Source organism: Dendrobates tinctorius, unplaced genomic scaffold, assembly GCF_039654945.1.
Source record: "Dendrobates tinctorius isolate UK_male_01 unplaced genomic scaffold, ASM3965494v1 ptg000059l, whole genome shotgun sequence".
NCBI classification, from domain to species: Eukaryota; Metazoa; Chordata; class Amphibia; order Anura; family Dendrobatidae; genus Dendrobates; species Dendrobates tinctorius.
In genome coordinates this window covers 19,716,113-19,737,366 of record NW_027361727.1, presented here as the reverse complement: position 1 = coordinate 19,737,366, position 21,254 = coordinate 19,716,113, and the positions used below count along the sequence as shown (strand labels likewise).

Genomic DNA, 21,254 nt, shown 5'->3' with positions numbered 1-21,254 from the left:
GTCTAATAAGGCAATAGTGCCAGCAACAGAGGAGAATGGTGATATGAGGATTATAAGGAGCCTTTACTGAGCAGATCCTGATGACACTCACATGTGGCCTCTGTCACTGGAGCAGATGTCTGGCTGCAGCTCCCACTGACTGTCTGTACAGTGACATTATATTCTCTGCCTGGTAGTAATCCTGTGAAATTCACTTGCGTACTCGTAGTTTGTGTTGTCTTATTGATGGCTCCTGTTACACTGACTGTATAATTATCCACTTTTTCTGCCGGTTTTGTCCATGAGGCTCCAAGATCATCAACCGACTGGTAATTATTCATGGTAATATTGGAAACTTGTCCGGGAACTGAGAATAATAAAAGAAATCACAGACAGGTTAGTTATATAACAGATTCCTCTGGTATGATGTGAGCAATCGACCTGTGGTATTAGCACAAACGTGACTGATATGTATGTATATTATAAAATAAAAATATTCTGAAGCTGAAATTGCAATTCAAATTAGCACTAGCAGCTTTAAATTTAGTGTTATTTACAAAAAGTACAAATATCAATCTCACAAATGTATCATTAATGATTTGCTTCAGTCAGACATAAGGCTAGTTTCACACTAGCGTTTATTCGACGCTGCGCACGGCGCCGCTAAGCCCCGCCCCCTGCCGGCTCCCTGCCCGCCCCATCCAGTCATCGCCGCCTACTATCGCACATGGACGCTTGCGATCTGCGCACCCTAGCTTTAGCATAGGGTGTGCAGATCGTGCGCTGGCCGGGCGCTAGTAGGATTTTGGCATGCGCTGCGCACTTTTGAAGGTGCGCCCGTGCGCGCCGAACGCAGCATGTTGCATTTCGGCGCGCACGGCGCACCTTCAAAAGTGCGCAGCGCACGCCAAAATCCTACTAGCGCACGGCCAGCGCAAGACTGGTGAAACTAGCCTAATTTTGTTTTTCTTCTGCAGTATCTCGATTCATTTATTAGTAAAGGAGTTAGCCAGTGCAAAAAAAAAAAAAAAGTTCTCAAATGTGCTTAAATTAATAAGTTATACAACTCGGGTAATATGATTCATGTCTCAAAATTGCCCCAATCTTAATCTATAAAACTCTGGCAACAGTTTTAAACAGCAACCTTTCTGGTTTGTGCATGACAAAGATGCTTCCCATGTCCGCTCATCATCAGTGCTATGCATAAAGGAGGCTAGCTTACAGGGCTTTTTATTAGCAATGCCAGCCCCACTTCTCCGTACAGATGTGTCACTGAGGCCACATTCACACAGCAGTATTTTCGTCAGTATTTCACATCAGTATTTGTAACCTAAAACCAGCAGTGGGTCAATAATGCAAACGTGGTTCACGTGTTTCTATTATAGTTTTTTCTGATTGTTCCTCTCCTGATTTGGGCTTACAAATACTGTTGTGAAATACTGACCAAAATACTGCCATGTGAACAGAGCCTTATAAACATTTGAGTTCATTTTAAATTAAAAAAAATTGGAACAGCCCTTTAACCCAATCCCAATATGCATTATTTTCTTTTTCAGGAATCGTACAGGCTATGTGTCACACTGTGACGGTCTTTGGAAAGGAAGGGGACCTCAAACTGTCCCTGGAAGAGGAACCCTAATTATCCGTGTCCCAGGGGTACTCTTGAAGGTAGAGATGCCCGAGTCTCTGACCTTACTGTGCACCTGTTAAACCTCCCTGATCTGTCCTCTCACCCACCCCATGAGGCATGGGACAGAAATATAAGGTAAACAAGACAAAAACAAAACAGGGGTAACAGAAAGCAATAAACATACAAACAGGTAGAGGAAAGGGAACTTCACCAGCACAACCATCCAGGATATGCTAAAACTATTACTTTACTGGAAAAAACTGCGTAAGGCTGTCTGCCCATATAGCGTTTTTAAGCATTTCCGCGGCGGTTTTAAACACGCAATTCTGCTGCGGAAACACTTAAGAAAAGCATTCCATTCAATCATAATCGATTCCGCACATGTTGTTCCAAAGGTGCGTTTTTTACCGCTGCGGAATCGCTTAGCGGTAAAAAAACGCAGAATGTTCATTAATTTTGCGGAATCGCGTGCGATTCCGCATACCATCAATTGTATGGGCAAACGCATGCTAAAACGCTGGATAAACGCTTAAAATAGTGCGTCAAAAACCGCATGCGTTTTCCCGGGAGCAGGGTGTGCGATTCTGCTCAGGAATATTCTGCTTAAGAAACACTACGTGGGCACATAGCCTAATCCCTTCACAACATGCACCGTACATGTACGGCACATATCGGGTCTCCCCATTTGATGTGGCACTGAGCCCACATCTTTTACGGTACATGTCAGCTGATTTAAACAGCTGCATTTAACAATCAGGGCTCTGCAGAGAGCCGTGTTGGTCATTGCCCATGGTTGGCGTTCATAGCAATTGAGCATTTCTGCTACAAAGAGCAAGGCTCAAGACCTGCTCTGTGTATCGCAAGCGATCGGATGTTCACAGCTTCAATAGTCTCCATGGGATACTAGAAGCAAGTGTAAAATTAAAAAAAAAAAAAAAAAAAAAAAATATATTTAAAAAGATTATATAAAAAAGTTTAAATCACCCCCCACTCGCTCCATTCAAAATAAAATAAAAAAATAAAATACACATATTTCGTAATGCCACATCCAGAATCGCCCGATCTAGCGATATATAAAAAGAATTAATTTGATCAGTAAACAGTGTAACGAGAAAAATAAACAAATCGCCAGAATTAAACTTTTTTTTTTAATTTTTTTATTACAAATGCAATAACGGGTGATCAAAACACTATCTACACCAAAATGGTATCATTATAAACATCAGCTTGGCGCGCAAAAAGTAAGCCCCCCACAAATTCCCAGATACCGAAAAAATGGAGACGCTACGGGTCTCAGAAAATGACAATTTTTTAACGAACTTTGGATTTTTTTTCACTACTTAAGTAAAAAAAAGAACCTATTTATGTTTGGGATCTATGAACTCGTAATGAGCTGGAAAATCATAATGGCAAGTCAGTTTTAGTGTTTGGTGAACTTAAAAAAAACAAACAAAACAAACAACAATTGTGGAATTGCACTTTTTTTGCAATTTCACAGCACTTTGAATTTTTTTCCATTTTCCAGTACACTATTTGGTAAAACCAATTGTGTTGTTGAAAAGTACAACTTGTGCAGCAAAAAACAAGCATTCACATGGCTATATTGATGGAAAAATTAAAAAGTTATGGCTTTGGGAAAAAGGGGAACAAAAAAATGCAAAATCGAAAAATGGTCTGGGGAGAAGAGGATAAAACGATAAAATAGAAACCTCAGAACTTGGAGGTTTCTATTTTATGGCTTTAATCTTTTTTTTTCTTCAATACAGTAAGAGTTTTGTGATATCCTGGATGGTTGCGCCGGTGAACTTCCCTTTCCTCTAACATTTCGCAAAGAGAGACAGAGTCTAAGGCTGTGTGCACACGCTGCGGATTCACCTGCGGATTTTTCAGCGCGGATTTATCAAAAACCACAGGTAAATCCGCAGGTCAAAAGACCTGCAGTTTATCTGCAGTTTTTCTGCAGTTTAGCCTGTGGTTTGACACCTGTCATTGAGCAGCAAATCCGCAGCATGTGCACTGCGGTTTTCATTTTACATTGATTTTAATGGTACTGTACACCGCAGCAGAAACTGCTGCGGGTCCGCAGGACCAAAACCACTGCAAATCCGCAGCAGAATCCGCAGCGTGTGCACACACCCTAACAATCCCAACTCGCTGCTCCTCGGGGGAAGCTGACGCGAAACGTGTGTTGGGGATTCCATACTTCTGCACCCAGGTTGTACCGTTAAGTATACTTTGTCATTATGCCTCATGTGTGATCAGTCTCTCTACAAATGACTTGTAATGGATCGTACTACTATTTGCACTATATGCCTACATTATCAGCACAGCTTTGTCTGATTCCCTTATATCAGATAGGATCCCTATGTATGGTTGACAGAGTACACTGATCACTTGTGAGACATGTTATTTACTTCTGCTTACATTTGCACTTATTAGCTACCCCTGTTTTTTTGTGTTTGTTTTTTCCACTTTGAATTATAATCAATTTAGTACTGTCCCCTTTTTGGAACTCAGGGCTATGTATGTGTCATTAGGAGCAATATATACTATTATGTGATTGACTATTTTTGAATATTTACATCCTGTCTCACCTGGCTGTATGAGAGTCTTTGCTACTATTCTCTGCATTTTTATCTTTATAAAATTTTTTCCTTTAAGCTGATTTATCATAATAAAAGTTACGGTATATTTTTTTTATCATATAGCTTTATGCTTCCCTTTGATTCTTGGATTTATAGATTATGTTTTCTATAATTAACTTTACAGCCACATTATTATTATTATTGGACTTATACGAATTCTATCTATCCTCACCTGAGCAGGTCGTATTCGACACCGGGTCAGACTCAGTGATGTTATCGGCAGCTCTTGTATAGACCATGAATATATATGTTTCTCCTGGTGTCAGATTCATTATTGTCGCTGATTCACTTGTCACTATTGTATCATTTATCATTGATGCTGATGAGGTGACATTGGTCTGGACTCTGTATCTGTAAGATGTCTGATACTCATCAGGTTGGCTCCAGGTCAGAGACACAGAATATGAAGTCACAGCGCCGATCTGCAGAGATTTCACTGACATTGGTTCTGTAATAGAAAAAGAAAAATATTCAGTGTGGATACACAATTAAAAAAAGTAGTATGTAGTATTATTTAGAAGTAACCACAGCCTAAAAAACTAAAAATCTTGGTATAATTTATCATAATTTCAGCCAGAGTAGGAGCAGACATATCCCAAGGTGCTTTTCAGCCAAATGATCACACACACAGTCATCATTTGGGGCAAAGACGGTTGTGTTTGGAATTTTTGTCTAATGGTCAGATGAATGATCTTTCCCGTTGTTACTAAAGATATATTGTCCATGAAAATTTTTCATTGAAAAAAAAAAAAAAACATCCCTGGAATGTCATTTATCCATTGTCCCGTAACCCTTACAGACAGACTAAATGACTGCAATACCAATATAGACTAAAATGTGTATACTTTAGCTGTTCACTAGACTATTGCTTGTTCAATAGCTGTTCACCTATCAACTTCTATTAAACGAGTATGGCCACCTAACACATTTCAGGATCTTGAATGAACAATCAAGTTTAGAGGAAAAAACATGACATCCCACACTTACTATATATGTGAATTTTAGAAAAAAAATATGAGATCTTCAAGTTTCGGCTAAGATATCTTGGTTTACAAGACAAGCTCTTCTTCTGGTACATGATACAATGGGTCAGATTATTCTGAGAATTTTGAGCAGTAACACAACAGAAGCTCCCAATTTTTCATACTAAAGCACCTCCACACTTGGAGAATTTTATTTTAAGGGTACGTGCACACGCTGCGGAAAGCTCTGCGGATTTGGCCGCGCGGATTTTGTAAAATCCGCAGGTCGATCTGCAGGTCAAAAGACCTGCGGTTTTACCTGTAGATTAGCCTGCGGTTTATCATCTCTGCAATGGAGGAGATGGTAAAACGCAGCGGAATCCACAGAAAGAATTGACATGTGAATTCTTTCTGCGGCTTAGAAACCGCAGCAAATCCGCGCAGAAAAATCCGCACCGTCTGCACTGCGTTTTTGATATCCATAGGATATTATGGTACTGTACACGCAGCAGAAACTGCTGCGGATCTGCAGCGGCCAAATCCGCAGCATGTGCACACACCCTTAGGGTATTGTGCCCACAGTCAGGAATTGCTGCAGTTTTGACGCTGCATATTTATGCAGCGTCAAAACTGCAGCAGCCAGATGCCACAGCATAGTAGATGGGATATCTAGAAATCATATATCTACTATGCGTGTATGTACACCTGCAGATCACCAATGGAAACTGACATGCAGCACATCTTTCAGGACCGCAGCACGTCAATTTCTCGTTGACACTAGTCTCCTCAACAGAAGTTTCATCAATAGAATGTATTGAATGTAGTAAATTCGCATGGTTCAGTGAACACATGCGGATTTACCTGCATTCAACAGTAACAATATTCTTTTTTTTTTTTATAGCTTTTAAAAACGTTGCCAGAAAGTGAAAACCTACTTGTATAGACCGATGTGGTGACAGGAGAGCTCTGATACCCCCGGACTCCGACTGTTACCAAAGTTATGGAGTAATTAGTCCCAGATATCAGGCTCTGGAGGGTGACATTTGTTGTGGGACTTGTCGCAGATAAGGTAGTTGATGGATATATCCCGTAGCTTATATTATATGTCTTATTCACACCGGTCATATTTACTGGCTCCAACCAAGATAAGGTCAGGTTCTTTGTTGTAATTGTGATAGAGGATAACGTTCCAGGTGGAGTTGGATCTGCAGGAAAAGACAGAAATACAGAGAGTTGAGAACATATCCAGCATCTGTATAATAAGGTAAAAGTGCCGGTAGCAGAGGAGAATGGTGATATGAGGATTATAAGGAGCCATTACTGAGCAGATCCTGATGATACTCACATGTGGCCTCGGTCACTGGAGCAGATGTCTGGCTGCAGCTCCCACTCACTGTCTGTACAGTGACATTATATTCTCTGCCTGCCAGTAATCCTGTGAAATTTACTTGTGGACTTGCAGTGTGTGTCATTTTATTGATGGCTCCTGTTAGACTGACTGTATAATTAACCACATTTCCTGCTGGTTTTATCCATGAGGCTCCAAGAACATCAACTGAATGGTAATTATTCATGGTAATGGTGGAAACTTGTCCGGGATCTGACAGAAAATAAAACTGTAAACTTGCAACAGCACTGATTTTAAATTTTCATTTTGTAATACAGGTATTATTTAGATTAAAAGAAAAAAACAAAAAACAAACAAACATAAAAACCCACAGACTGATGAACAACTTAAAACGCTCCCCTGGCCGCATATTGCTCTGACTATGGTTGTGAACATCCTCGTCCAGTCTGCAACTGTACAGAAATCTTCGAGCTAAACGGGAGGGAAATGTCTGTCGGACTACCCATAAAGGACTGGTGTCCCACACGGCCAATCCCTGATTGTAGGCTGGCTGTTTCATTTGGTATTTATGCACCTGTGCAGCTGCCATTTTACTTGGGTCCGCTGCACCCGGTATTAGTGCAGATGCATTTGGGCCTGTCTGGTTTGTATCTGAATTTTTTGGAGGATTTTTTCCTCTTCTTGAGGTTTTCATGTTAGAGTAGGACTGGCAAGTGTAAGGAACTTTGACGCAGTTTGCCAGCTTCCGTATTAAGGCCTTAATATCGACCAATACCTGACATATATTGATATGTTTTTTGTGCACTTTTTATATTTTTTCCAGGGTGCAGTTGGGCCCAAATGGTTCTGCAAACTTGTGGCCTCTGTTCACACGGGATGCATTCTAGTTGGCACTGGGCAGCCCCCCTATACGGTGTTACTAAGAGGTTGTGAACCAGAAGCCCTGCATTCCCTGTGTGAACATTGCCACATTCGGATTATTTTTTCTGCACTGGTGTCCCACACGGCCAATCCCTGATTGTAGGCTGGCTGTCTCATTTGGTATTTATGCACCTGTGCAGCTGCCATTTTACTTGGGTCCGCTGCACCTTGTATTAGTGCAGATGCATTTAGGCCTGTCTGGTTTGTATCTGAATTTTTTGGAGGATTTTTTCCTCTTCTTGAGGTACCCATAAAGGAGGTTTATTACAATCTTTACCTTCCTTATCACTGTTGGCAGAGGTCTATTCACATCACAATGCCAGGGTAGGGGGTCCTATATGCATTGACAATAGCTCCCAGTATATGCACCATATATGTCTACAGGCCTTCATTCACCTGACGGAGGTGAGCAGCCTGTCAGCATGCCTCTTGTAGTAAGGACTAATGTAGCAGGCTGCACATCATATGAAAAAGGTAAAAAGTACAGGTCACAGCTTTCCATGGGAGGTACATACAGCAGGAAATCCTCCTGCCATTTACCTCCAATGTAGATGTGTGTAAAGGGCCTGTCACACTAAGCGATATGCTAGCAATATCGCTATAACGTCACTGGTTTTTGTGATGCAGCAGTGATATTGCTAGCGATATCGCCATGTCGGATACTTACCTCCGACCGGCTCCCCCGCTGGTTATCCCTGATCACGCGAGAACATCCTGGACCGTTTCTCGTCGTCTGCTTCCTGCTGGGCTTCCTGTGGAGAGACGAGCGACGCGTGGACACAGGTGGAGGACGTCAGGATCGCCTCGTCTGACAGGTAAGTAGCGACCCCCGTCTCCAGAGATGTCGCTGGTGAGATCTGCACGTGTGGCAGCTCACTAGCGACCACTTAGCGATGCACCAGCGATCCTGACCGCGTCATATCGCTGGTCGGGATCGCTGGTGCATCGCTAAGTGTGACAGTACCTTAACATCAGGCAGATTTTACAAGGTCCACAAACCATACATAGCGGGAAGCTCCCGGCTTATACCCCTAATGTACTCATAGCCCCCCATTCACACAAAGGAGGCCAAAAGAAAGTCCTACCGGCCCCCCATTAGGTTGGCTCACTTTTCTTTTATCTATAAGGAAAAATGTAATTTGCTGAACTGCTATAATCATGGCGTCCTGTAATAAGAAGTATACTATACTGTACATACACTCACTGGCCACTTTATTAGGTACACCTGTCCAACTGTGTGTTAAGACTTAATTTCTAATCAGCCAATCACATGGCGGCAACTCAGTGCATTTAGGCATGTAGACATGGTCAAGACAATCTCCTGCAGTTCAAACCGAGCATCAGTATGGGGAAGAAAGGTGATTTGAGTGCCTTTGAACGTGGCATGATTGTTGGTGCCAGAAGGGCTGGTCTGAGAATTTCAGAAACTGCTGATCTACTGGGATTTTCACGCACAACCATCTCTAGGGTTTACAGAGAATGGTCCGAAAAAGAAAAAAAATCCAGTGAGCGGCAGTTCTGTGGCCGGAAATGCCATGTTGATGCCAGAGGTCAGAGGAGAATGGGCAGACTGGTTCGAGCTGATAGAAAGGCAACAGTGACTCAAATTGCCACCCGTTACAACCAAGGTAGGCAGAAGAGCATCTCTGAACGCACAGTGCGTCGAACTTTGAGGCAGATGGGCTACAGCAGCAGAAGACCACACTGGGTACCACTCCTCTCAGCTAAGAACAGGAAACTGAGGCTACAATTTGCACAAGCTCATCGAAATTGGACAGTAGAAGATTGGAAAAACGTTGCCTGGTCTGATGAGTCTCGATTTCTGCTGCGACATTCGGATGGTAGGGTCAGAATTTGGCGTAAACAACATGAAAGCATGGATCCATCCTGCCTTGTATCAACGGTTCAGGCTGGTGGTGGTGGTGTCATGGTGTGGGGAATTTTTTCTGGGCACTCTTTGGGCCCCTTGGTACCAATTGAGCATCGTTGCAACGCCACAGCCTACCTGAGTATTGTTGCTGACCATGTCCATCCCTTTATGACCACAATGTACCCAACATCTGATGGCTACTTTCAGCAGGATAATGCGCCATGTCATAAAGCTCGAATCATCTCAGATTGGTTTCTTGAACATGACAATGAGTTCACTGTACTCAAATGGCCTCCTCAGTCACCAGATCTCAATCCAATAGAGCATCTTTGGGATGTGGTGGAACGGGAGATTCGCATCAGGGATGTGCAGCCGACAAATCTGCGCCAACTGTGTGATGCCATCATGTCAATATGGTCCAAAATCTCTGAGGAATGCTTCCAGCACCTTGTTGAATCTCTGCCACGAAGAATTGAGGCAGTTCTGAAGGCAAAAGGGGGTCCAACCCCTTACTAGCATGGTGTACCTAATAAAGTGGCCAGTGAGTGTATACTATCAGTAACATGGAAGTCTATGGACGACTAATGCCGGCCAGAAATCATCATTTTTTCCTGTGTTTTCTAGGAATGTTAGTCCAATATGGTTTTTTTTTCATATCTGACAAATTACAGTCAAAATTTTTCCTATATCATCCAGAAATTCACAATCAGTTTTCCCTATATTTGACAGACATTTCCATCAGAAACCATTTTATTCTCCACATCTGACAAAAATTCCTGGCAGAAACCAGCTTTTCCCCCATATCTGAAAGAAATTCCAGTCAGAAACCATTTTTTTTCTTCATATATGACAAAAATTCCAGTCAAAAAACTGGAAAACTTTAATTTTCTGTACTATTACATACAAGGCATCCTGCAAAAAGAAATATACTATACATATACTGTACGATGGACGACCAACGCTGGCCAGAAATCATTTTTTTTTTGTATTCTAGGAAATTAAGTCTGATATCTATCAGTTTTCCCTATATTTGACAGACATTTCCATCAGAAACCATTTTATTCTCCATATCTGACAAAACGTTCTGGCAGAAACCAGTTTTTCCCCCATAAATTCCAGTCAGAAACCATTTTTTTCTTCTTATATAACAAAAATTTCAGTCAAAATACAGTTTTTTCTCTATTACTGACAGGATATCCAGTGAGAAACCATTTTTCTGCAAATCTAACAGCAATTCCAGTCAGAAACTATTTTTTTTTCCCAAAATCTCAAAGAAAATTCCAGGTCAGAAACCAGTTTCTTTCCTTATATCTGACAGAAATTCCAGTCAGAAACCAGTATTATCCTCATATATGACAAACATTCCAGTCAGAAACCAGTTTTTTTTTTCCATACCTGACAGGATTTCCAGTCAGAAACCATTTTTGACCTCAAATCTCAAAGAAATTCCAGACAGAAAACATTTTTGGGGGCAAATTTCAAAATAATTCCAGTCAGAAACCAATTTTTTCCCCATACTTGACAAACATTCCAGTCAGTAACTATTTTTTACCTTTATCTGACAAATTCCAATCATGAATTAGTTTCTCATTATCACCAAGTCAGACTTTAGTCAGTTAATAGGATTTTGGTAGTATTGCACAGGTGATGGAAGTATCATCACGGCATCAGGAATTCTCTCACCTGTGCAACACTATGGGGATCCTGAAAACATGACCTGTTGGGCATGCGAAGACCGGAGTTTGGGAAACAGTTCTAAAACAATCTCTGCTGCACTACTGCACCCAGCAATCATCCATCCAGGAACCTGTCAGCAGTCCGACTAACCAGCATTTATTTTCTTTAACCCCTTAAGGACTTTGTGATTGTTCATTCTTGCACTTTTGTCCCTCCCTTCTTCCAGGAGCCATAATTTTTTTATTTTCCCCTCCCCATAGCTGTATGAGGGGGTTTGTAGTTATGAATGACACCATTCACTATACCATAAAATGTACTGAAAAGCGATAAAAACAAAAAATTCAAAATGTAATGAAAAGGTGAAAAAACACCAAGGTTACTTACCGGTAGCCGGTTTTTCCGGAGCCCATGACGGCACACATGAGAGAGGGGATCCGCCCAGCCAGGACAGGAACCCTACTGAAGATAAAAGGGCGGTACCTCTCCCTCGCTTCAGTTGGTTTACAGAGCATGAGAGGCCCCCCGGGTTAGTACACATGGTAAAACTATCACCACATTATATCTAACTAAAAAAAACACCCAAACTATAGTGCACACCAAAGGAGTGAAAAGGGGGGGGGAATATACAGGTGCCGTCATGGGCTCCGGAAAAACCGGCTACCGGTAAGTAACCTTGGTGTTTTCCCGTCTCCCATGACGGCACACGAGAGACTTTTGTAGAATAAGACACCTTAGGGAGGGACCACCGCTTGCAGCACCCTTCTACCAAAGGTTAGGTCAGTAGAGGAAGACAGATCAAGTCGGTAGTGCTTAAAAAAGGTCGAAGGTGAGGACCAAGTAGCGGCTTTACAAATTTGTTCAATTGATACCTCAGCCTTCTCTGCCCAGGAGGTAGCCACGGCTCTGGTGGAGTGAGCCTTGATGCCTTCTGGAACCGGAGCGCCACTTGCGGAGTAGGATAACATAATGGCCTCCCTGATCCATCTGGCAATGGTACTCTTAGCTACCCCGTGCCCTTTTCTACTACCCTGAAAGACTACAAAAAGGGACTGATCTTTCCTCCACTGACTAGTTACTGACATATATTGTAATATGGCTCTTCTTACATCTAATGTATGGAACTTTTGCTCCCCAGGGTTTCTAGGATTGTTACAGAACGATGGCAAGGAGATCTCCTGAGTCCTGTGAAACTTTTGGACTACCTTGGGGAGATAGGCCGGGTCTGGTCTTAGAACCACTCGGTCCTCCAATATCTGTGTATATGGAGAACATATAGACAGAGCTTGAAGGTCGCTGACTCTTCGGGCTGATGTTAAGGCTACCAGTAAGACAGTTTTAAGTGCAAGTAGCTTTGGTGACAGCTCTAGTAGTGGTTCAAAGGGGTCTTTGGTTAAAGCCTCTAAGACTAGGTTGAGGTCCTAGGGTGGTATCTTTGGGATAATGACCGGCCTTGACCTGCCACAGGACTTTATGAATCGGGACACCCACCTATTGGCTGCTAAGTTGCAGTTATATAGGGCCCCCAAAGCTGAGACTTGAACTTTGAGTGTATTAGTGGCTAACCCCAGTTGTAGCCCCGACTGTAAGAACTCTAGGATAGGTCCCACTGGCGCTACATCCCCCAAGGGTTCCCCCAGGAAGTCTAGGAACTTTTTCCACGTTCTACCGTAGATTTGGGATGTTATAGATTTCCTACTTTTCAACAGGGTGGAGACTAACCCTGGAGAGAATCCCTGGCGACTCAGTAGCGCCCTCTCAAATTCCAGGCTGCTAGATGGAAGCCCTTCACCTGAGAGTGGACCACTGGTCCCTGGGAAAGCAGGTCTGGAATCTCCGGTAGTATCCATGGATCTGTCACTGACATGAGCCTCAGAAGGGAGAACCAAGGCCTTCTCGGCCAGAATGGAGCTATAAGAATTATTCTCGCTCGATCCTCCCTGATTTTCCTGACCACTACTGGGATCATTGTTATCGGGGGAAATGCATAGGCAAGGATGAACTTCCAGGGTATTTGTAGGGCATCTACTGCAAAGGGGTTTTCCCTTGGGTTTAGTGAGCAGAACTTCCTGACCTTCCGGTTCTGTGCGGTAGCGAACAGGTCTATTTCTGGTTTGCCCCAGGCCTGAACTATTTGTTGGAAGACTTGGGGGTTTAGGGACCATTCCCCTTGTCTTAGATGCCTGCGACTCAGGAAGTCTGCTTGTATATTTTCTGCCCCCTTTATGTGCAGTGCTGTGATGGATAACAGATGTTGTTCTGCTAGCTGGAAGAGTAGATCTGATATTTGCATGAGGCCCCGAGATCTCGTTCCCCCCTGATGATTGATGTAGGCTACTACTGCCTGATTGTCCGTCATGACCCGGGTGTGGCGGCCCCGAAGTAAGGGAAGGAAATGTTTCACGGCTTTTTCCACTGCCCATAGTTCTTTTACATTTGAACCGTGATCCCTTTCTAGCGAGGACCAGGTCCCCTGTATTGTGTGGGATCTCAGGTGTGCTCCCCATCCTGTGGCACTCGCGTCTGTCGTAATGATGTCCTCGACTGGTTTTTGCCACGGGACACCGGCTGTTAGATTCTTCTCTACAGTCCACCAGAGCAGGGAATCTCTTACAGCCACTGAGAGACATAGTTTGCCTTCTAAATGCCATTTTAATTGTTTCTGTGCTGACAGAACCTCCCACTGTAGTTGCCTTAAGTGGTACTGTGCCCATGCTACTGCGGGTATGCATGGTGTCAGTGAGCCTAAAAGGGACATTGCGTTCCTCAGTGTCATATTTGGCCTTTGTATTGCCGTGCGAGCTAGGCCTCTTATCTTGGTCACTTTGCCCTCTGGTAGGAGGCAGCGTTGTTGCTCGGAGTCCAATATCAACACTAGGAAGGATTGCTCTTTTACTGGGGTTATCCTTGACTTGGGGATGTTTACTATCCATCCTAGTCCTACTAGAATTCCTATCACTTCCTTCACTTGATGTGTGCAGTGGGCCTCCGACCTCCCTATTACCAGAAAGTCGTCTAAGTATGGGACGATCACTATGTCCCTGGATCGCAGAAAATACATTACTTCGGCCATCACTTTGGTGAATACTCTGGGGGCTGCAGACAGGCCAAACGGAAGGGCTGCGTATTGGTAGTGTCTCACCTGCCCCTGGACATAGAGCGCTACTCTCAAATATCTCTGATACTCCCGATGGATTGGGATGTGATAGTAGGCATCTTTTAAGTCTATCACTGCCATGAGGCAATGCTGGAACAGAATCTTTGTGGCCGTGTTGATTGACTCCATTTTGAAGGAGCAATTGTCTATCCACTGATGGAGAACCATTGTCAACCTGAGGAGACTCAAAGAGCCGTCTGGTTTTTGTATTAAGAAGAGGGGGGAGTAGAACCCCCTTCCTTCTTCTTGCACTGGGACTTCCAGTAGGACTTGTTTTTTCACTAGTCCCAAGACTTCCGTCTCCAGGGCCAGCTGTTGCTCTTGGGCTTTCCTTCTGGGTGTTATTATGAAGGTATGCCTGGGCGGACGGATGAATTTTATTTTTAAGCCGTCCCTGATTATATTTAGGACCCATGTACTGGGGGAGATATTTGCCCAGGCGGAAAGGAAGAGAGAAAGCCTTCCCCCTACCTCCGGCCCAATGTCATTGGGGAGATTTTTTGGAGGAAGTGGAGGGCCATTTAAACATATAGCCCGATCCTCTTTTTTCTTTTAAGTCCCAGCTTTTTCTATCTCCCGGGGGACGACCCCTGTTAAATCTCCTCCGAAAGGGCTGCTTCTTAGGTTCTCCCGGAAATCGGGGAAAGCTTTTCTTCCTATCCCCCGCATGTTCCAAAATCTCTTCTAGTTTTTTCCCGAAGAGGAATTGGCCATCACATGGAATGGAACACAACTTATGCTTAGAGGGTAAATCTCCGGGACACCCTTTAAGCCACAGGGCTCGTCTTGCCGCATTTGACAGGCTTGCTGCTCTAGCTGTCAATCTTGCGGAGTCTGCAGAGGAGTCTGCCAGGAAAGCCGCTGCTCCGTGCACCAGTGTCAGATTAGCTAGAATTTCATCTCTAGGAACTCTATCCTTGATCTGGTCCTCTATTTGTTGCAGCCAGACCATGAGGGCACGAGCGGTACAGGTACCGGCTATTGCTGGCTTCAATCCCCCTGCTGAAGCTTCCCAGATGTGCTTCAGAAACCCATCTGCTTTCTTATCAAGCGGGTCTTTCAACACGCCAGAATCTTCTAATGGTAGGGATACCTTTTTTGAGGATCTGGCTACAGCCCCATCAATTTTTGGGACTTTTTCCCAGGTTTCTGAGTCCTTCTGGTCAAAAGGGTACCTCCTCTTTGATGTGGAAGGTAAGCCCCCTGACCGCTCCGTCTTTTTCCATTCCCTGTCAATTAGTGCTTTTATTTTATCATTTACAGGGAAGGTACGTTTCCGCTTTTCCTCCAGTCCTCCAAACATTACATCCTCTAATGACTTTGGAGTTTTTTCCTCTTTAAGGCACATTGTAGCTCTAATGGCTTTCACCAGCTTTTCCACGTCCTCCGTTGGGAAACATGGACGGCCGCCTATATCGCTGTCCGAAGAGGATTCTGAGGACTGAATAGAGGAAGAGGAGGTGGAGGGGGACAAAGATCTATCCCGCCCCTTCTGCCTTGGCGAGGCTTCTGAACCGGAGCTCCTTCTACGGTTTCTTTTCTTTTTAAGGGCTGCCTTTAGGGAACCTTTCACCTCCTGATGTATTAACTCTTTCAGACTAGTCACCAAATCAGGGGTCTCCTCCTGTATAGTCCTGTTTATACAGTCAGCGCAGAGATCTTTCTGCCACTGATCTGCCAGCGGGTTTTTACATAGGGCGCATTCTCTATTTTTGGTTTTGCTGCTGGCCTTTCTCGCCCCCTAGTGATCAAACAGAGAAAATGGAACCCCGTTACCATAAGGGTGACATTCACGTAGATCACTCACCACCGCTGTCAACCAGGGGTACCGATCTCGGAGGCTCCTCAGATGCACTCGTGACGTTTCTCCTGGACGTCCCAGAGTCATGCTGGTTGCGCTTATGACTGCCGCTCCCACCACTTGAGCGACTGCTCCTGGTATGCTGGCGGCTCGGCCTGGCATCTGGCGAGAGGTCTTGCTGCTGACGCTGCTGCAGTCGCTGCTGCTGACGATGCTAGTCTTGCCCCACTTCCATCCTGAAGCCTTGGGCATGAGTGCGTCTTCTGTGGTCATCCCCCTTTTGTAAGGGGGATCCACTGCACTCTCCGCCTCCTCCGGTTACCCCCACAGCCCCTCCCCCCCCTGCCATGCTGCCGGGATCTCTCTCCAACGGTCGGCGTTGATTACCATGGGCGCCGCCATCTTGGATTGCCGGCGCCGCCTCCCGACGTCACGCGGGCACGCCCCTTTCCCAGCGTGCCCTGCGCGTGACGTCAGAGGAGCGCGACCCGGAAGCGGCCACTCCCTCAACGCTCCTGCGCTGTTCCAGAATAGGGAACTCCTATGGACCGGCAGAGGGGGAGAGGGCGGCGCGGCAGTCACGGCAGAGCCCCAGGACCCCAGCCGTGCTGCTCCTGCGCCCGCTCGGACGCTGAGCCCCGGAGGACCCGCGGACGGCGCTTCCTCAATCCCGACGCCCAGCGCTCAGGAGCCCAGCCTGATCTTCTACGCCGGCACGGGAGAGGGGCAGGTAAGTGTGACCTGCTGTCTTCAGTTCACACGGGTCCCTGTCAGGACAGGAAACCCAACTGAAGCGAGGGAGAGGTACCGCCCTTTTATCTTCAGTAGGGTTCCTGTCCTTGCTGGGCGGATCCCCTCTCTCATGTGTGCCGTCATGGGAGACGGGAAAAAGCAATTTTGCCACTGTTTTTGGAAGCTTTCATTTTATTGAGTTTGTGACCTAACAGCATGATTCTTCTTTTTTTAACACACAAATAAATATATATATATTTATTAAGAAACAACAGCACAGGAAAAAATAGGGTGCAAAGCCTCCCAGGCACGTAACAGTCTTTGTAAATAGAAATCAAAAAAGATGGAGGCAGCACACCATATGAAATTTTAGAAAGAAGTGTTATTTGCAGTCTTCATTGGCCCCTATCTCCTCCCTCTTATGTCCTGATTCTGCACTGAAGCATTACAATGAAACACTTCAAAGTGCCCTGGATGAATTTGTACCCCCTATACATAGAACACCACAACACAGACAGCGACAACCCTGGCACACCCTGCAAACACGTTTCCTGCAGCGGTGCTCCAGGTGCGCCGAACGTCTGTGGAGAAAATCCAATCCACACAAAGATTTCATCCATTATAAGTTTATGCTTAGAACATACAACACTGCCCTTCACCTCTCCAAACAAACCTATTTCAACACCCTCATCACCTCACTGTCCAATAACCCGAAACGTCTCTTTGACACTTTTCATTCTCTACTCAATCCAAGAGTACAGGTCCCAACCACGGAACTCCGAGCTGACGATCTGGCCAATTACTTCAAAGAAAAAATTGACCAGATCTGACAGGAAATTATCTCCAAATCCCCTCATACCATGCACTGTCCTCCCTCCCCCACTGCATCTAGCTCATTCTCTGATTTTGAACCAGTCACAGAAGAAGAAGTAAGCAGGCTCCTTGCATCTTCTCGCCCAACCACTTGCACCAGTGACCCATTTCTGTCACATCTCCTCCAGTCCCTTTCCCCTGCTGTGACCCCTCACCTAACTAAAATATTTAACCTCTCTCTCTCTTCTGGTATCTTTCCCTCCTCATTTAAGAATGCCATCATGCATCCACTACTTAAAAAACCATCCCTCGACCAAAACTGTGCCGCTAACTATAGACCTGTCTCTAATCTTCCCTTCATCTCTAAACTCCTGGAACGCCTGGTCCACTCCCGTCTTATCCGCTATCTCTTTGATAACTCTCTTCTCGATCCTCTCCAATCCGGTTTCCGCTCTTTACTCTCTACTGAAACTGCCCTCACTAAAGTCTCTAATGATCTACTAACAGCTAAATCAAATGGTCATTACTCCATGGTAATTCTCTTGGATCTCTCTGCAGCATTCGACACTGGATCACCAGCTCCTCCTCAATATGCTCCGTTCCATTGGCCTCAAGGACACCGTTCTCTCCTGGTTCTCCTCCTATCTCTCTGACCGCTCCTTTACTGTATCTTTTGCCGGTTCCTCCTCTCACCTTCCCCTTACTGTTGGGGTTCCTCAAGGATCAGCTCTAGGCCCACTCCTCTTCTCCTTGTACACTGCCCCTATTGGTCAAACAATCAGTAGATTTGGTTTCCAGTACCATCTCTATGCTGATGACACCCAATTATACGCTTCTTCTCCTGACATAGAATCGTAGAGTTGGAAGGGACCTCCTGGGCCATCTGGTCCAACCCCCTGCTCAAAGCAGGATTCGCTAAATCATCCCAGTCAGATGCCTGTCCAGCCTCTGTTTGAAGACTTCCATTGAAGGAGAACTCACCACTTCTCGTGGCAGCCTGTTCCACTCATTGATCACCCTGTCAAAAAGTTTTTTCTAATATCTAATCTGTGTCTCCTCCCATTCAGTTTCATCCCATTGCTTCTAGTCTTTCCTTGTGCAAATGAGAATAAAGTTGATCCTTCTACAATGTGACAGCCCTTTAGATATTTGTAGACAGCTATTAAGTCTCCTCTCAGTCTTCTCTTTTGCAAACTAAACAATCCCAAATCCTGCAACCTTTCCTCATAAGACAGGGTTTACAGACCGGTCACCATTCTGGTCGCTCTTTTCTGAACTTGCTCCAGTTTGTTGATGTCTTTTTTAAAATGTGGTGTCCAAAACTGGACACAATATTCCAGATGAGGTCTGACCAAAGAGTAGTAGAGGGCAATAATGACTTCACGTGATCTAGACTGTATGCTTCTGTTAATACATCCTAGAATTGCATTTGCCTTTTTTGCTGCTGCATCACATTGTTGACTCATATTCAGTCTGTGATCTATTAGTATACCCAAGTCTTTTTCACATGTGCTGTCACTAAGCCCTATTCCTCCCATTCTGTATATGCTTTTTTCATTTTTATTGCCCAGATGTAGTACTTTGCATTTCTCCCTGTTAAAAACCATTCTGTTAGTTGCTGCCCACTTCTCCAGTTTATTTAAATCTTTTTGAATCCTCTCTCTCTCTCTTCTCTAGTATTAGCTATCCCTCCTAGCTTTGTGTCATCAGCAAATTTAATCAGTTTACCCTCAATTCCTTCATCTAAATCGTTGATAAAGATGTTGAACAATACAGGGCCCAGGACAGAGCCCTGTGGAACCCCACTTGAGACATTCTTCCAACTGGATGTGCAGCCATTTACGACCACTCTTTGTGTCCGATCACTAAGCCAGTTATGAATCCACCTAACAGTTGCCTTGTCCATTCCATACTTAGTCATTTTTTCTATAAGGATTGTATGAGAGACTTTGTCAAATGCTTTGCTGAAGTCAAGATATACTATATCTACAGCATTTCCTTGATCCACCCAATCAGTGATACCGTCATAGAAGGAAATTAAGTTAGTCTGACATGACTTATTAGTTACAAACCCATGCTGACTCTGTTTAATCACTTCATTCTTATCCAGGTATTGACATACATGTTGTTTAATAATTTGTTCAAAGATCTTTCCTGGTATAGAAGTCAGACTCACCGGCCTATAGTTGCCTGGGTCCACCTTCTTCCCCTTTTTGAAGATAGGAACAACATTTGCTCTTCTCCAGTCTTCTGGCACTTCTCCTGTTCTCCAAGAATTTTCAAAGATTATGGAGAGGGGTTCAAAAATTTCTTCTGCTATCTCCTTCAGTACTCTGGGGTGTAATTCATCTGGACCTGGAGACTTGAATTCATTTAGGTTAGCTAAGTGTTTCCTCGCTATCTTTCTGTTTATAGATATCCTGGATTCTTCTATTCCCTTAATAGGACAGTGAAGAACAGTTGATGTTACATTTCCTTTCTGAGAGAAAACAGATGCAAAATAGGAATTTAAAAGTTCAGCCTTCTCAACATCCTGTCTTACCATTTCATCATTTTCATCCTGTAAAAATCCTATAGCATCTTTGACTTTTCTTTTACTTTTGACATATCCCCAAAATCCTTTATTATTGCTTTTGACATCTCTTGCAAGCCTCAATTCATTTTCAGCTTTACTAATCTAATTTGTGCCCTGCAGGTTCTTTAGACAGCATTATATTCTTCTTTAGATATGCCTCCCTCTTTCCATTTTATAAACATTTTTTTCTTCCTTTTTAGCATGTGCTTAAGTTCTGTGTTCATCCATCCTGGTTTCCTTAAATGCTTCCTATTCTTCCCTCTTTTCGGAATTGTTAACAACTGTGCTTTGAGAATTTCATTTTTCAAGATTTCCCATCCTTTCTGGACATTTTTGTCTTTAAGGATATCCAGCCATTGGATCCCTCCAATTCTCTTTCTGAATCCCTTAAAATCTGCCTGAAATCTAACCTTGACGTCTGAGTCTTCACAGGTCTTCCGCCTCTAGTTATCCAAAATTCTAAAATAGCATGGTCGCTACCTCCTAGGGTCCCAGCCACTTTTACCTCCTCAACCGTTTCCTCCCTGTTTGTAAGGATTAGATCCAAGGTAGCAGTTCCCCTTGTTTTCTCTCCTACCTTTTGGAAGATAAAGTTGTCAGCAAGAGAGGATAAGAATTTCCTTGACCTGTTAGTTTTGCCTGAGAGAGATTCCCAACAAATGTCTGGATAATTGAAATCTCCCATGACAACTATGTCATATTTTTTGGAGAACTTGGCCATTTGATGCGTAAAGAGTTCATCCATATCTTCAGCTTGCACAGGCGGCCTGTAGTAAATGCCTACAATGGTGTCCTTTCCATTGTTCTGTCCTTGTATTCTTACCCAAAGTTTCCACAGAACTTCCAGTCTCTGAAGCTTCAATTTCTGTGCAGATATACGCGTTTCTAACATACAATGCGACACCCCCTCCTCTTTTATCAAGTCTGTTTCTTGCAAATAAGTTGTATCCTTCTAGTCTTGTATTCCAATCATGTGTATTGTCCCACCAAGTTTCAGTGATTCCAATGACATCATATTTCTTTTCCTGTGTTAGTAGTTCCAATTCTCCTTGTTTGTTGCCCATGCTTTGTGCATTAGTATAGAAACATTTTAGTTTGTGATTGGTTTCTTTCTCCAATATTTTTATTAATTAGATACTTTTGTCTT

The 21,254-nt window shown here is 43.9% G+C and overlaps 1 protein-coding gene across 1 annotated transcript in view; it reads right to left on the bottom strand.

Moving 5' to 3' along the window:
• LOC141092401 (receptor-type tyrosine-protein phosphatase beta-like) overlaps positions 1-21,254 on the bottom strand; it is a 239,049-nt gene that overhangs the window by 161,481 nt on the left and 56,314 nt on the right. The window contains exons 5-8 of the mRNA XM_073578524.1: positions 6,562-6,816; positions 6,152-6,421; positions 4,427-4,702; positions 92-346 (exon numbers count right to left, since the gene is read on the bottom strand). Coding sequence (XP_073434625.1) covers positions 92-346; positions 4,427-4,702; positions 6,152-6,421; positions 6,562-6,816 — 1,056 coding nt within the window. The remainder of the gene's footprint in view (positions 1-91; positions 347-4,426; positions 4,703-6,151; positions 6,422-6,561; positions 6,817-21,254) is intronic.